Below are 13,515 nucleotides of genomic sequence, written 5' to 3'. Positions count from 1 at the left end.
AACCTCTTTTCTGCCCCTCACAAATGCTTTAACAACTTTAATAAGATAATGTATAGCTATTATCATACAGCAAGCGTAAGTCAAACAACTATCAGCTATTATTTCAGCAACAGAACGAACACTCAGTGTTCCCATAATCCACAGCCTGGAACAGTTTACACATTGTCAATTTAAGACCGAACTGGCTTTTTCCACATATCAAAATGTACACTGATAAATGGGAATTGTTCAGCAGACCCCACATGGCTGGGTAATATACTGAAAAAAAAGAGAAGAAAAAAAGAATAATGAGGGTTTCAGTTGGACTTCTGAATTAATGATACCTTAAATTAGTTTAATTAATTAGTTTAGTTAGCAGAGTTATTTAGTTAGCAGATTAATTAGTGTTTGTTGAGCGCTGGAGATAAAAGCTACATATGAAGGCTGTTATTATAGGGGGGATCAGAGATTGTGGCACAGTTTTTCTTCATTTTTTATTTATCCCAGCACTGGTTCGATACAGCGTTTCCTTGGGATTTTCAGCCAGCCCTTTCTGGAGGCTGGTTTGCTTATTTTACCAAGAATATGGTGCAGTACAGACATTGCCACAGTTAGCAGCAATCAGGTAAAATAGCTCACACAATTTAGAGCTAGTCTTCTTGTTCTCACCTCCTCTCCTAAAGGCCATGGGTGTACTCAGACACACATGTCCATGCAAGTGTCATGATGTATTCGGACAACTTTCATTCTCCTTCTTTCCTCTCCTCTCCACATTTACAGCACATTTTGAACAGAGAATCTAGCAACATATTCAGACAATCAGAGAAGAAAAGCACAAGGTTATAAAAGGAGATCCATACCTCTTCGAAGTTGCCATTGCAACCAGGTAAGGGTCCAGTCCAAGGGCAACAACAAGAGCTTTCTGTAAGTAATTCTTGAGTTGTTCAGGTACACGAGAATCATTGAGGGCTATTTCTTGGGCTTTAAGAAGGTTTTCTGCAATGCTTCCCATTGGGGTTTCTGAAATGGAAAAGAAAGGAAAGAACAATGATAACTGTTCAAATCAGCAGACATTTAGACCAAAAATCATATACAACACAGATTTTTGAATGAATATGGAAACAGCCATGGAAAGTTTCACAAACTAAAAAAAAAATACATACTTCTAATTCACTTTGCTTTGCCCCGTGGTGAGTTTTGACAACACAGAGTGTGATGTGGTTCTGAAAAATTCCCCCACTCAAGTGTCAGAGCACGTGTGGGGTTATGAAAGCACCGGTGAGAGCAGCTCTGAGGCACATGGCAAACCAGCTGTGAGCACACCCGGGGTGGAGAAATTGCCCCTGGCAGGATTTTATTCTCTGTGGCAGAAAAGCTGCCGAAAACAAAGTGATGCAGGCCAGAGTCACCATCAAGGACACGTTTCCTCAGGAGGACTGGCCCAGACTGGCCCAGCAGCTGCGGGGCCATCGATGACACGTACCCCTGACTTCTCTCTTCTCCATTTCTTTACTATCTACCCAAAATGCCACCCTGGAAGTACTCATCAAACATCAGGTCTCACTGGTGTCCTAACCGCTGTCATTGCCTTGCTGACGATCGGGTGTTAGCCTCTGGACAAATGGTAGCAGCACAGAAGAATGTTGTTCTATTTTTTTAATATCTATTTTCTCTAAGGGTTTCAAGGGAAAAATCTGAGGTGGATACATGGAGCAACTCCGTGTTTTCAACATGAGGATAGTCAGGTCTTCTCAGTAAGGACGCAACAACATTGAGTATATCCTACTTCACATCTTTGGAAATGGGGAAAGGTCTAAACCTCCACAAAGGTCTGCTTCTCAGTGCACAGTATCTCAGCTTTCTGTAGATATTAAGAGGACAACAACGCTGCCTTTTCGAACAACTTCACTTATTTTCATTACCCAAGTTACAAACAATAGGATTGCAGACAAGGAAAATCAATAACACATGTTCATTTTACACGGGAATTACCGTAATGGAGAAGACTTGGAGGTCATCTACACAGCACCATACTCCTGGCAGCAGCCCAGCCTTACACAGAAGCAAAGCAGATTTCGGGTAGATAGAGCAGCCCCTGATTTACAGCTCATGTTGATATCTCACCATCAGAGGCAGCTCGCTCCTCTTTCAGCATTTTCTAAATTACTGGTCAGTACAGAAGCAACCACTCCTTGCTAGTTTGTTGACTTCAGCACGCCCCCCAGCCCATCTATGTGCTGTTTGACGATACAATGTGTTTCTGTCACATTCTCACCACCTCCAGGCTCCTGCCACGTGTCTGCAAGATGCTGAGAGTCAGGAGCTGCCTTCTCCATCATCTCCCTGCCAAGCACTCTGAGGATTTCTGCTAATTTAGTGGAAAAAAACACGTGTTTATAATCCATGTCGGATTTCAGCAATCAACGTGTTTCACTCCTGGATGAGTAACAGACAAGGATGCCCTGTCACTCAGGGAGGGGGAAAAGATTTACCTCCAGCTGTTTTGTAACCTGTGTTATAACACCAACTGCAAGCATCACGAAGTGCTCCCAGACAACAGCAACATGCAGTACATGCCAAAACCAACTCCACACCAAGGATTATACAATCTTTTCAAGAAGTACTGCATTTTTTTTTTTTTTTTAATTTTTTTTTTTTTTTTTCCAGCCCTGGTGATGCTCAGGGCCAACAGCAGAGGTCAGAATTGCCTTCGTTTATGCAAGGGCCTGACAAGCTGGAGTATAGCCTGGGGCTGGCTGCGCTTAGGGGTCTGAGCAGTAAGGTGAAGGAAAATTTATGCAACTACATTTTTCCTGTGTAACTCCAGGGAAAATCCTTCTGTTTTAGTGCATAGCTTTGCAGCTGGACCATCATAAGCACTAAATTATATTTCCTAGTTTCTTACCCATGGTTCTATCTATGCACAGACATCTTTCCAATCTAATTGTGCATCACCGCTTTTGTGAATATAGGGAAAAACAACAAAAATCTTCTACTCTGCAGGTGAAACCAAACCTTTCCAGGACGGGTTTAAATGATCTTTACTTGGACGGGAGGAGCTCAGCCAGGAAAGAGGATGCACAGTAAAAAGCACGGAGTGGCCACAAACATGCAAAGAAAGAGTCTGAATTTGATAAAAGCCAAGCTAAGATGCTGCATCCAGGGATGTGAGACCGAGTATTTCCCACCTGGGGCCATCCTTCCAGTCTTCACACTGATTATACAGCCCCAGTGTTGACTTGGGAAGAGCTCTGCTCCCAGCCATGCAGAGCACTGGAGCTGCACCAAGCACCCCAGGTGCCTTTGGAGGGAGCTGCCTGGCACTGAACACCAGCAAATCTGATAAAACCTTGGACATGGAAACCTCATATAATCTTCCCAAGCAATTCCAACTGTCATATTTACCAGTTCACCTCAAGCATCAGTAAAGCTTATCACAACACTCAACACTTTCTCTTAGTGTATGACTACAGTGGGAGTGCTTACAGTAGGGATTCTCAGGAATCACTGGCAGAGGATACACAGAGTATACCTTTATTTTTGTACATAACAAAGGATGCTGTGTGGCAGTGGGAAGCCGTACACACTAACAGCCAGTTCCAAAGCCTGAGGCAGTCTAGGGGAGCCCTTCAACAGCTTCAATGGGCTTCAGATCTGGCTGTGAGAGAACAAAGTTTGTGTTCAGAGCAGCCCGAGTTCCCATGAGCAGTTGTTGGTTTTAGAAAATGGACAAAAGAGGCAGCAAATATCTCGCTGCATGTGCCATGCCCAGCATACTCAGCTACCAGAGCTAGCACAAAGGCTAAGGTAGCAGAAAACATACTAGTATAAAACAAGCATCCCAATCCATCCAAAATTACAGCCAGATCTCCTTTTGGCGCTGCAATGTCCTCTCTCCCATTCACCATTCTCCCATTTCCTCATTCCTTTCTTTCAGTTCAGCCCTTTTCCCCCCATTTCAGGTTCAAGCAGACCCTCCTTCTCTGTTCAGCTCCAAAGACTTGTTCCCTCACATGCCGTTTGCTGGTCCTTTCTGCCAAGTCACAGAGCCTGGGAGGCAGCCCAGGAGTGAGGTCTGACACATCCCATGGCGTCCCCTCCTGGCATGCCTCCTCTCCTGGAGGAACCCACCCAGACTCCTCAGCCCTTCTTCTCACTCAAGACACCAAAACCCTTTTGTACACCCAGCCCAGCTGTCACCCTGGCTGTCACGTGGCACTCATGCCAGCATTGCCTGTTAGGTGAAAATCTCTCTCTGCTCTCTGCTGGAGAAATCAGAAAGTGCCCATGGACCATCTTAGTCACCAGTTTGCAAACACTCACAAGCAGCTAAAGCCTAAAGCATGCATGGAGGGCTGCAAGCCCCAAGCAGGGAGGTTACCTGCAGGATGCTGCATGTTGCTTCTTGTCCCTCGATGTGGCAGTGCTGAGGTTCCTGGTGAGCAGTCGAGCTTCTTGTTGCAATGCAGCACTGCCCCAAGTTGGGCTGCTCCCAGCCAGCAGTGAGATCCAAAGCATCTGACACTGGAGAAGGGGGAAAAAAGGCAACTTTCAGTGTCTGTGCTTTACGTAACAGCAGTGTTCACATCCGGACCTGGGGAAGCTGCTGGTTCTCAAGGAGATAATAAGCAATTTCATAACCTCCTGGTTACATAGCATAGACATGTCCCAGCTAAGCCATCAGGTGTGGAGCTGCAGACGCCCCAGGACTTTGAACCCCTGCTTACTTACAAGTGGCCGAAAGAGGAGGTTACCCCACACAGCACTCTGTGCATCTCCTGCCTGGGAGAAACACAACCCACATCCAAGTTCATCCTATGGGCCAAAGCTTCTGCAGCTGGGGCAGCGTGAGGATGTGGTGGCCTTTGGCCACAACAAACAGACGAACATTGGAAAATATGTTTGTCACCTTCTGAAATGAAATACAAGTCATTTGGATGCCCCCTAAATAGATTAAGAAAATATAAATGGAAAATAAGTGAATGCTCAGGACAAAAGAGTAAAAGAAAAGCAAATAAAAGAAGTCCCAACACTCAGTAGATTGCTATTAATCAAAACAAATAAACAAGATGTAGAGGGCAGATCTCCTTGCATGCCTAAGATTATTCCAGTTTATAATTCAGTAAACAACAAACTGCATTAAACCTGCAGCCCCCGTAGAAAGAGATGCAAATTGTGTTTGGACTGGGAGTTAAAATTTCAGATGAGTATTTGATAAACAGGCTAAGAGCTTTAACGTGCCACCCATTCCTCCCTCCACTAGCTTTGGAGGTGACTTTGAGCATTGTGCTTCTCTTCTGGTGGACTGTACTCCTATTCTGTAAAATGAGGGTAACTGCTTATCCCCCCTGTGAAGTACTTTGCCATCTGCAGATGGAGCCAACAGAGAGAGCTCCATGTTAGGTGGTACCCCCTCTATGGAGCAGCAGTTATGGCTTTAGGGGAGTTTGTTCTTGCAGCTCTTTCCCAGAATGAAATTTGATATAAATCTAGGTTCCTTGATGAGTTTGGCTGCTATTAAGCCTTCAAAGCAACAAGACCCAGCTCTTGCTCAGCAGGCTCTTCAAGAACAATATTTCCCAGCCTCTGCTTTTACACCCTGTTACCAGTTTTCCTGGGTTTTCTTTCTGCTTTCAGAGAATGACATTCAGAGAAATAGCTGAGGAGAAGGCAAATACGAGTCTGTACCTCCAGGCCTTGCTGGTGAAGCCACACCAGGGACACATCCCCTGGAGCCCTCCCCACAGCCCCCTTGTACCTTTGGGTTGGAGCAGCAGGCTCTGCCCATCAGCTTAGGAGGAGATCTGGCATCCTCTTAACACAGCTGGGTGAAAACTGTAGCCGGGGAGCCCAGCAGATCAGGAGAATGTTCTGTCACTCAGACCACACTGCTAATTTTTCCCTTTGTAGGGTAACTTCAGTGCATTAGAGTCCCAGGGAAGCTGGGCAAATGAATCAAAACTCTGCTCATCCCCCATACAGCCCTTCAGGGATCAAACAGCCTCTGATTGCTTTTTGGAACCTACAGTTATGTCTGAAAACAACAAAAAAACTCTTTTCATTGCTTAATGCAAAGCTGGGGATGGGAGCTCAAAGCAGCCAGTGCTGAACCCATCCCTGTGCTCCTGCTCCCATCTCCCCCTCATAAGAGCAGGTCAGAGCCCCAGAGTCTCCATGCAAAAAAAAAAAAAAGGAATATCCTCAACAGCACTGAGGATCACAGAATTTGTTTTCATAACATCAAATTTGCTGTAGGGCATCATGTTAGATATTAACCCACGCTCTCCCATTGTACTCCTTAGGCATTATAAAACTAGCTCATTATACAACCCCATCCTGGAGCCTGCACGTGTCTTCGGATGCTCCTAACACTCCTAACTCGCATCTCACATTAGATAATCTTCGTTTTGTAATTGCTCTCCGTGCCACCCCCCCTTCCAACATCTGGTCACCTGGAGACTTTAAAAAGCACCTCAAAGTCACCAAGCTACATGAGATCTCCTAGCAGAGGTTTGACTTTCCAAGAAACATGCCGGTGTCAGAAGAGGGTTTTGTGCCGATGGCTGCGGCTGCAGCACCCGAGGAGCCCCAGCAGACAGACTTCCAACTGGTGCGAGTCAAGAGCACATGGTGCCGGGTCAAGAAAGGAGAAACCCTCTCCAATATTGAGGATGAGATAATTCTTTCTGAAGCAAAAATGTAAGTATAGGAGCTCACGTTGCTCCCAGTACATTGGCGATAGGGCTGGATGGCTCTGGCTGTGCAAAGTGTGCTGTGTCCCTAGCGGGATGCACCTCAGTTGAACTATCCTTCAACAAGGGGGTGTTCAGCTGCAGATTCTCTGCTGTTTTCATACAGCTGAGGGGCTGTGATGCGTGCTGGTTGTGCCATCCGAAGCCAATTCCACCAGCTAACATCCAAAATTGTCATGTTTCCTAAGGGTCACATGCTGGAGATGAATGGAGGTGCAGCAAACTGAAGACATATGTTTGTGCATCAAAATGTGCACAATAATACTTTCAGTAATACCGTATTTTAAAAAGCCAGAAGAACTTTTTGGAAGGTATAAATCCACATTGCTTTTGTTTAACACTTAAAAGAGTTAGGGCCAGATTCAGAGAGAGTTTGGTGTCAAAGAAAGCAGAGAAGTGCCCCTGAGATCTGTAAAAGAAAGCTCAGGCATGTGGAAAGAAATCAGGCATGTAGAGAAACCTGATTATTCAACGAGCCATCCATTTATTTGGAAAACAAACGGAAGTTTCACAGAAACTTTCAATTTTTCTCCAGCTGCAGATGAAGAGTCTCACGAAATACACTTCACCGTTTCCTTTTGTCCTTTCTTGCTGTTATTATTTCCTTTCCTAATTCACAACAAACTGAAGAAGCCTCCTGTTCTTCTTCCCTTCTCAACAGTAGAAGTGACAGAAAGTTGCAGGGCTCTTTACTCCTTTGGATAGATCTGCCTGCTAACTTCAGAAGCTTTTCTTTATCTCTCAAAACTTCAGTGCAGAAATCTTTCCCAACTCTCAAGTCACTTTCTTTCCCTGTCTGGGCGCACTTCCTGTTTCTATCGTATTTCTTTCAAGAAACATCAATTCACTCTTCCCAATATATGGTGGAGATACTACTTTCTATGGACGCCTGCGTGTGGGTGTGTGAAGGTGGATGGGACTAAGTCAACTCTTACCATCAAAATCTACCAGGAAGATGAGGTTTCCTTGATAAAAGCTTTGAAAACTGTTGAGAATCACTTCTCCCTTCCCTTCTGGGAAGCTGAAATTCATTGGTGTGGGGCTTTCTGCTCTTTTGTTGACAAACGAGAACTGGAAGGGAAATGACTTATTTCTTAAACCCTTATGGTTCTGTTTTGTCATTGTCACATGGAATTTCATACATTTGACTTTTCACTAAGATGTGATGGGGTTTCTCCATCTTGCAGCCCCACAGTTCTGCAGTGCACAGGCAGAGATGCCATGTGTTCCCCACCTTTGGCTACCTCCTTAAACCAGTTCAGACATGTAGGGTACAAAAGAGGAATATAATGATTGCAAGCTGTGTTTTCTCATCCTTGCCAGAGGTGAATGTGTCTCTGAAGGTGGGATTTCCTGGACAATCGAAGCTCCCATCTATTTCTGCTACAAAGTGGTGGAAACACACAACATTCTGGATCCCTCTAACACTACTCTTCTCTGGGGTCACACCACTGACACCGAGCAACTCGAGCTAACTGCTGGTGGCAAAAGGAGGCTGAGGCGCTTTGTCGTCATAGATGAAGTCGTGGATGAACTTTATGGCTCCAAAGTCCGGCGTTACTTTGAAGAGAACAACGTGCAGCACAAAATCCTCGCCCTGCCAACCACAGAAGAAACGAAATCCATGGACCTGGTCTTAAACATCCTGCGAGAAGTCCAGAACTTCAGCATTGACAGGCGAACAGAGCCCATCATTGCCATCGGAGGAGGTGTTTGCCTGGACATTGTGGGGTTAGCCGCTTCCCTCTATAGAAGACGCACCCCTTACATCCGCGTCCCAACCACCCTCCTCTCCTACGTTGATGCCAGCGTGGGAGCAAAGAATGGAGTGAACTTCCTCCAGTGCAAGAACAAGCTTGGGGGCTACACCCCCCCAGTAGCTAGCTTCCTGGATAGATCCTTCATACAGAGCATTCCCCGGCGACACATCTCCAATGGCCTTGGGGAAATCTTAAAGGTATGAACTCCTGCAACTGCAGCTTTTAAACCTGAAATAACGGTAAGATATTTATCAGCATCTACAGCATTATTTAGGCAGCCTCGTGGACTATAAGGTGGGCCACCAAGGCTGCAATGGTACTTGTAACAATCTGTATGTATATCTATATAGTATATTTATATATCTATTTAGCTATATGCCTATGTAGCTATATGTATCTATACAGTTACAGCCAGTAAATTTGCTTTTTTTTCCCTTATACACAATGTAAACAAACTCTCAAACTCAAAGCCCAACATAGACACAAAGGCACAACCAGGGAAGAAAGAGACTGATCCATAGCACATTTAAATGAACTGCTCACAGACAATTTGAGGCTCATTATACTGGGGATTAATAATCTGCAAGATCATTCGCACCTACCTCGAGGGGTATGATGAGTGGGGCCAATCAATCTCCCATGAGACAAATTCTACTTCTAAAATTACCTGGGAAGTGCACCGTAAATGGTTTTATGCCTGAAGAGCTTGGAAAACTTTTGATAATGCAGATTCAAGCTGTTCAAGTGTATTAGAATAAGAGCTCATCAGTAGCATTTTTCTGTGTTTGCACTGTGGGAACTCCCCCAGGATATCTGGAAGTTTTTGGCAGGCACTGGGAAATCCAGTTCCCAGTGCAGGAGGGCTATAATGGCAGAGTCAGAAAGGGAGAAAAAAATCCTTTCTGAACCCTCATATTTTGTACATTACAGTACTTTCCCAACTTCTCTCCCCCGAAGATGAGAATTCGCCCTTGTGCCAAATGCACAGGTATTTCTTTGCTAATGTGCAGCACAATCGTACTTCACTCTATTGAAACACTGTTGTCAGCAGCACCTACAAGGATCACGTAGTTGTTTTTGATCACCTCTTCTGTTCTTTAATCTAGATGGCACTCATGAAGCACAAAGGGCTGTTTGACTTGCTCAAGAGCCATGGGAAATACCTGCTGGACACCAAGTTCCAGTCTTATAGTGGCTCTGCCAACCGTGGGGACGCTGCACTGCAGACCACCAGGATTGCCATTGAAACCATGCTGGAGGAGCTGGCTCCCAACCTCTGGGAGGATGACCTGGACAGACTGGTGGATTTTGGTCACCTTATAAGCCCAGAACTGGAAATGGTGAGTGACAGGCTTCATGCTGCATTACCTCATTAAAAGTCATATTCAAACAGCAACATGAAAACTTGGTGCTAAACTACTAAAGTAGCTCGGCCAAACACAATAACTGAACAATTGAAGAGCACCCAATGCACCCAGCCTGGTCCTGCTGGATCAGGGGATGCATTTTGCTGCCCCATCTCCCCCACAGCTCAGCTGTGTTTCCTATTCAAGAAGCTGCTATTGCTTTCTCGCCAAGCATTTACCAAGGCACAGAGGTGACCAGATTTCAGTGGAGCCATTAGAAACCACCAGCACTAACTATAGGAGTGCAAAGGCACGGAGATCGCAGCCCATATTGCTAGGGGGAAATTGCCACTGAGAAATGAGTGGGGAGAACCAGACCTTATGCAAAATTCAGAGCTCTTCTCTCCATCCTATTGTACACTTCATCAGTAATTTGAACAGGAGGAGAATTGGATCCCTGTGGGAGATATAACATACTATTAATCACATGTAAAAGAGACCATCTTCTGCAAACCATAAATCACAGGATACTAACCCCCAGCATACACATGCTACCACAGCTCGGCGCTTAATGTTAATTTTCGTGGGTTCTTTAGGAAATAAGCAGCTATTAATATATTTGGCAACCCAACCCTTTTCTCCCACCCTCCCTTTGCTCCATTTCAGAGGGTTTTGCCATCGCTGATGCACGGAGAAGCTGTGACCATTGATATGGCATTCATGACGTATGTGGCCCACACGCGGGGGCTGATCACAGCGGATGAGAAGGAGCAGATCATCCAGTGCATGCGGGGCCTGGAGCTGCCCGTGTGGCACAGTGCCTGCAGCTGGGCCCTCATCCAGGCGGCGCTGAGGGAGCGCCTGCGGCATGGAGGGGGGCAGCCCCGCATGCCACTGCCCACCGGCCTCGGCGTGGCAGGTACAAAGCATGGGGATGTGCTGAAGAGCACGATGGAGGTGTTTGTGGTGCTTCCTTAACATCTCAGCAGTCCTACTGGGAGGCTGAGCCCTCCTGTATGAGTCCCAAGAATGGACCAAGACCCATTGGATCACATCTGAGGGGAGGCATCATGGCAGCCTACAGCTCCCTCACAAGGGCAGGAGCTGATCTCTGCTCTCTGGTTGGGTGTTAGGGAAAGGTGGGCACGGCCTCAAGCTGCTGGAGCTCGGAGAGTGCTGGGACACCTCTCTCAGCCATAGGGTTTGGGTGTAGAACCAGGAGTTGGATGGCCACTGACCGTTTTGCTTGGCAAACCAGCAGCCTAAACACAGTGCTAGGACAGAGAAACTATCAGAGTCAGACAAGGAAAAAGATCCTTCATTACACTTGAAAACAGTTGTTAAATTGTCCTTGCTGAAATGAATTTAGTGTGTCTAGAACTAATTCTGGAAAGCAAAATATCTATTCAGCATCTCAGGTGAGATCTTCTTACTGTTAAGACGTTAAAAAATCTTAATGCAGAAGCAATGCATAGGACCAGGTTGCAGTCTTACATCCATGCTCAGAATATTCCCACCAACCTCAACCTCTGTGCACCCACAAGATACCAGGCTCTTATAAACTGCTCATAGGAGCTGCCCTCCTCCTAGTGAATTGTCATGCACAAGCAACAGAAACTTCCCTGGACACCCAGCTAACTCCAAGCTTTGTTTTTACAGAGATATTCAATGACACCAGTGAGGAGATGCTGAAAGGTGCCTACAAGCTGTGGGTTAAGGACTGCAGGACGGTGCTGGAAGAGGGGACAGCCATCCTATGAGTGCTGCATAGCTGTGCCCAGCATCCTGCCTGCTCCCAGAGCTGCTCAACACCATGGGTGGGTGGGTGGGCAGGGCTGAATTTAAGGCAGAATGAATACAGTAGCATGAATTCCTGCAGAATTACGAAAGCCTCTGAGCTGTCTGAAGCAAGGACATCAGCCTAGTTTGCCTATTGTGATTGCTGTAGTTGGAAAGAAACTTGTTAGAGTTGTGAGCGTTCCCTTTGTGAGCACAACACAACTGAAACAAATAATGCCCATACTATAGTTCTTAGCAGCTTTGTGTCTCCTTTGGTGGGAAGTGGCACTTGTTCCCCTCATTGGTTAATCTGTGGCCTTGTCTAGTGCTGTCCCACTGCTGCCCATTGGGCCCCACAGTCAGGAGGTGTAGCTGGCTGTTAGACCATAGAAAAGAAGCAGAGTATCTTGAAGTCACCAAATAAAATTCCCTTGCTATATCAAAGTGGGGTACATCCCTCATTAGTTTTGGCATTCTGAGTTCATTTTCTTGGCACATTCGAAATTGCAAAAACCAGAAACAACAATGGGCTTTCCCCATTGCAGGTGGGAAGGGTCACCTGGGGCAGCCAAGAGAAGTCAGGGGACACGCAGTAAGTTTGTCACCTCCAAGCAGCCTCCATGCCACATCAAGGGTCCTGGCAGGCACAGGACAGGCAATGTATCACATGCCGATTGGCGAAAACGTAAAGGCAATGCCATCCTTCTCCCTGGAGGTTGAATCAAAAGAATCACAATCCACAAACAGTCTCTGAATTATTTACGACATTATTGTTTGTTTCTTTCTTTCTATCTTATCAGTTTGTGCTGATGTACTGAATTCTGTTTTGCTGAAGCAATAAAAGCTATTAAAACTGGACAACTTTTAGAATAATGATTCCATTGCTGCACGCAACACGTGTGTGTATATGTGCACAGGCTCAAGAGACTGATAGATGAACATCCACTTAGTTACTCATTGTGAACGCTTAGAGGCCCAAAGTCACTCCAGCCCCATGGGAGGCCAAGTGGCCACTCTGCACAGGCCAACAGGAAGGAACCCAAAGAGCCACAACTTACATGCCTACCAGAAGCTCAACATCTAAGAGCCATCTGATGCTGGTGATGGGGACACGGCTGCGGGTCACTGCCAGCTGTCCCCACACAGGTCCTCAGGAGCTGGTGTGTGTGTAACAACACATCATAGGAGCCGGAGCACAATTAAGACTGAAAAAAACCACCGATCATGATTTTATCCTCCTGCTGCAGGTGACAGAATACAATCAACCTCTGACACGCTTGGTTGCTTAGCAGCAGACAGCCACATTTTTAATTACATACTAAAATATGCTAAAGAACATAAAAAGGCTGTGTGACTAATACGTGTACATCAAGAAAGGCATGTGACAGCAACTAAATTGCTTCAGCATCTGATAAAGAGTGCCTCTGCCAGGCTTGTCACTGAAAGATCAGGGGAAGGAGGCAGAAAATATTATTAATAAAGCAGGGACTTTTTAAAACACACCTCATTGTATGGAATGCATTTGTGCATGTGTGTGTGCGCGTGTCTAGTATGAATTTATTTTTTTTCATTTATTCAGCTTTAATTCCTGCTTTTCAAATAGAACAACTACCATTAAACCTAGAAACTCTGCTTACTTTCCCATTACCTTCCATGGTGTGTTTCTCCAAGATGCAGAAAGCCATTCAGGATCCAGCTGCACTCTGCCCAATTCAAGTTCTTCATAGAGCTGTTTGCACAACATTGCAAAGGTGGCGGGAGAGCCTTTGGGGATCCTTTACTATGTGCATGTTCTGAAGCAACTTCTGTCACATCTGTCTGCTCTGCAAACTGCTTCTCAGCTGCTCTCAGGGCTCTGATACTTGTTAATGGCCAAGTGTTGAATGGTTATTACTTGTG

The 13,515-nt window shown here is 45.7% G+C and overlaps 1 protein-coding gene across 1 annotated transcript; it reads left to right on the top strand.

The window, feature by feature from the left end:
- Positions 1–6,508: 6,508 nt before the first annotated feature.
- LOC427594 (2-epi-5-epi-valiolone synthase-like) lies at positions 6,509–10,860 on the top strand. The gene is made up of 4 exons (XM_025154627.2): positions 6,509–6,678; positions 8,055–8,688; positions 9,598–9,831; positions 10,504–10,860. Exons 1-4 carry the CDS (start codon positions 6,509–6,511, stop codon positions 10,813–10,815), a joined length of 1,350 nt encoding a protein of 449 aa, XP_025010395.2. The 3' UTR covers positions 10,816–10,860.
- The last annotated feature ends 2,655 nt before the right edge of the window (positions 10,861–13,515 follow it).

Source organism: Gallus gallus, chromosome 12 (genome assembly GCF_016699485.2).
Source record: "Gallus gallus isolate bGalGal1 chromosome 12, bGalGal1.mat.broiler.GRCg7b, whole genome shotgun sequence".
Taxonomy (NCBI): domain Eukaryota; kingdom Metazoa; phylum Chordata; class Aves; order Galliformes; family Phasianidae; genus Gallus; species Gallus gallus.
Note: the sequence above shows the minus strand (reverse complement) of the source record. Positions and strands in the feature narration are given on the sequence as shown.

Bases quoted from the DNA above. Each gene is read 5' to 3' on its own strand.
- LOC427594 (XM_025154627.2), top strand. From the start codon at position 6,509: ATGCCGGTGTCAGAAGAGGGTTTTGTGCCGATGGCTGCGGCTGCAGCA. The intron at 8,689-9,597 runs GTATGAACTCCT...TCTTTAATCTAG, and splicing joins GCCTTGGGGAAATCTTAAAG to ATGGCACTCATGAAGCACAA. The intron at 9,832-10,503 runs GTGAGTGACAGG...GCTCCATTTCAG, and splicing joins TAAGCCCAGAACTGGAAATG to AGGGTTTTGCCATCGCTGAT.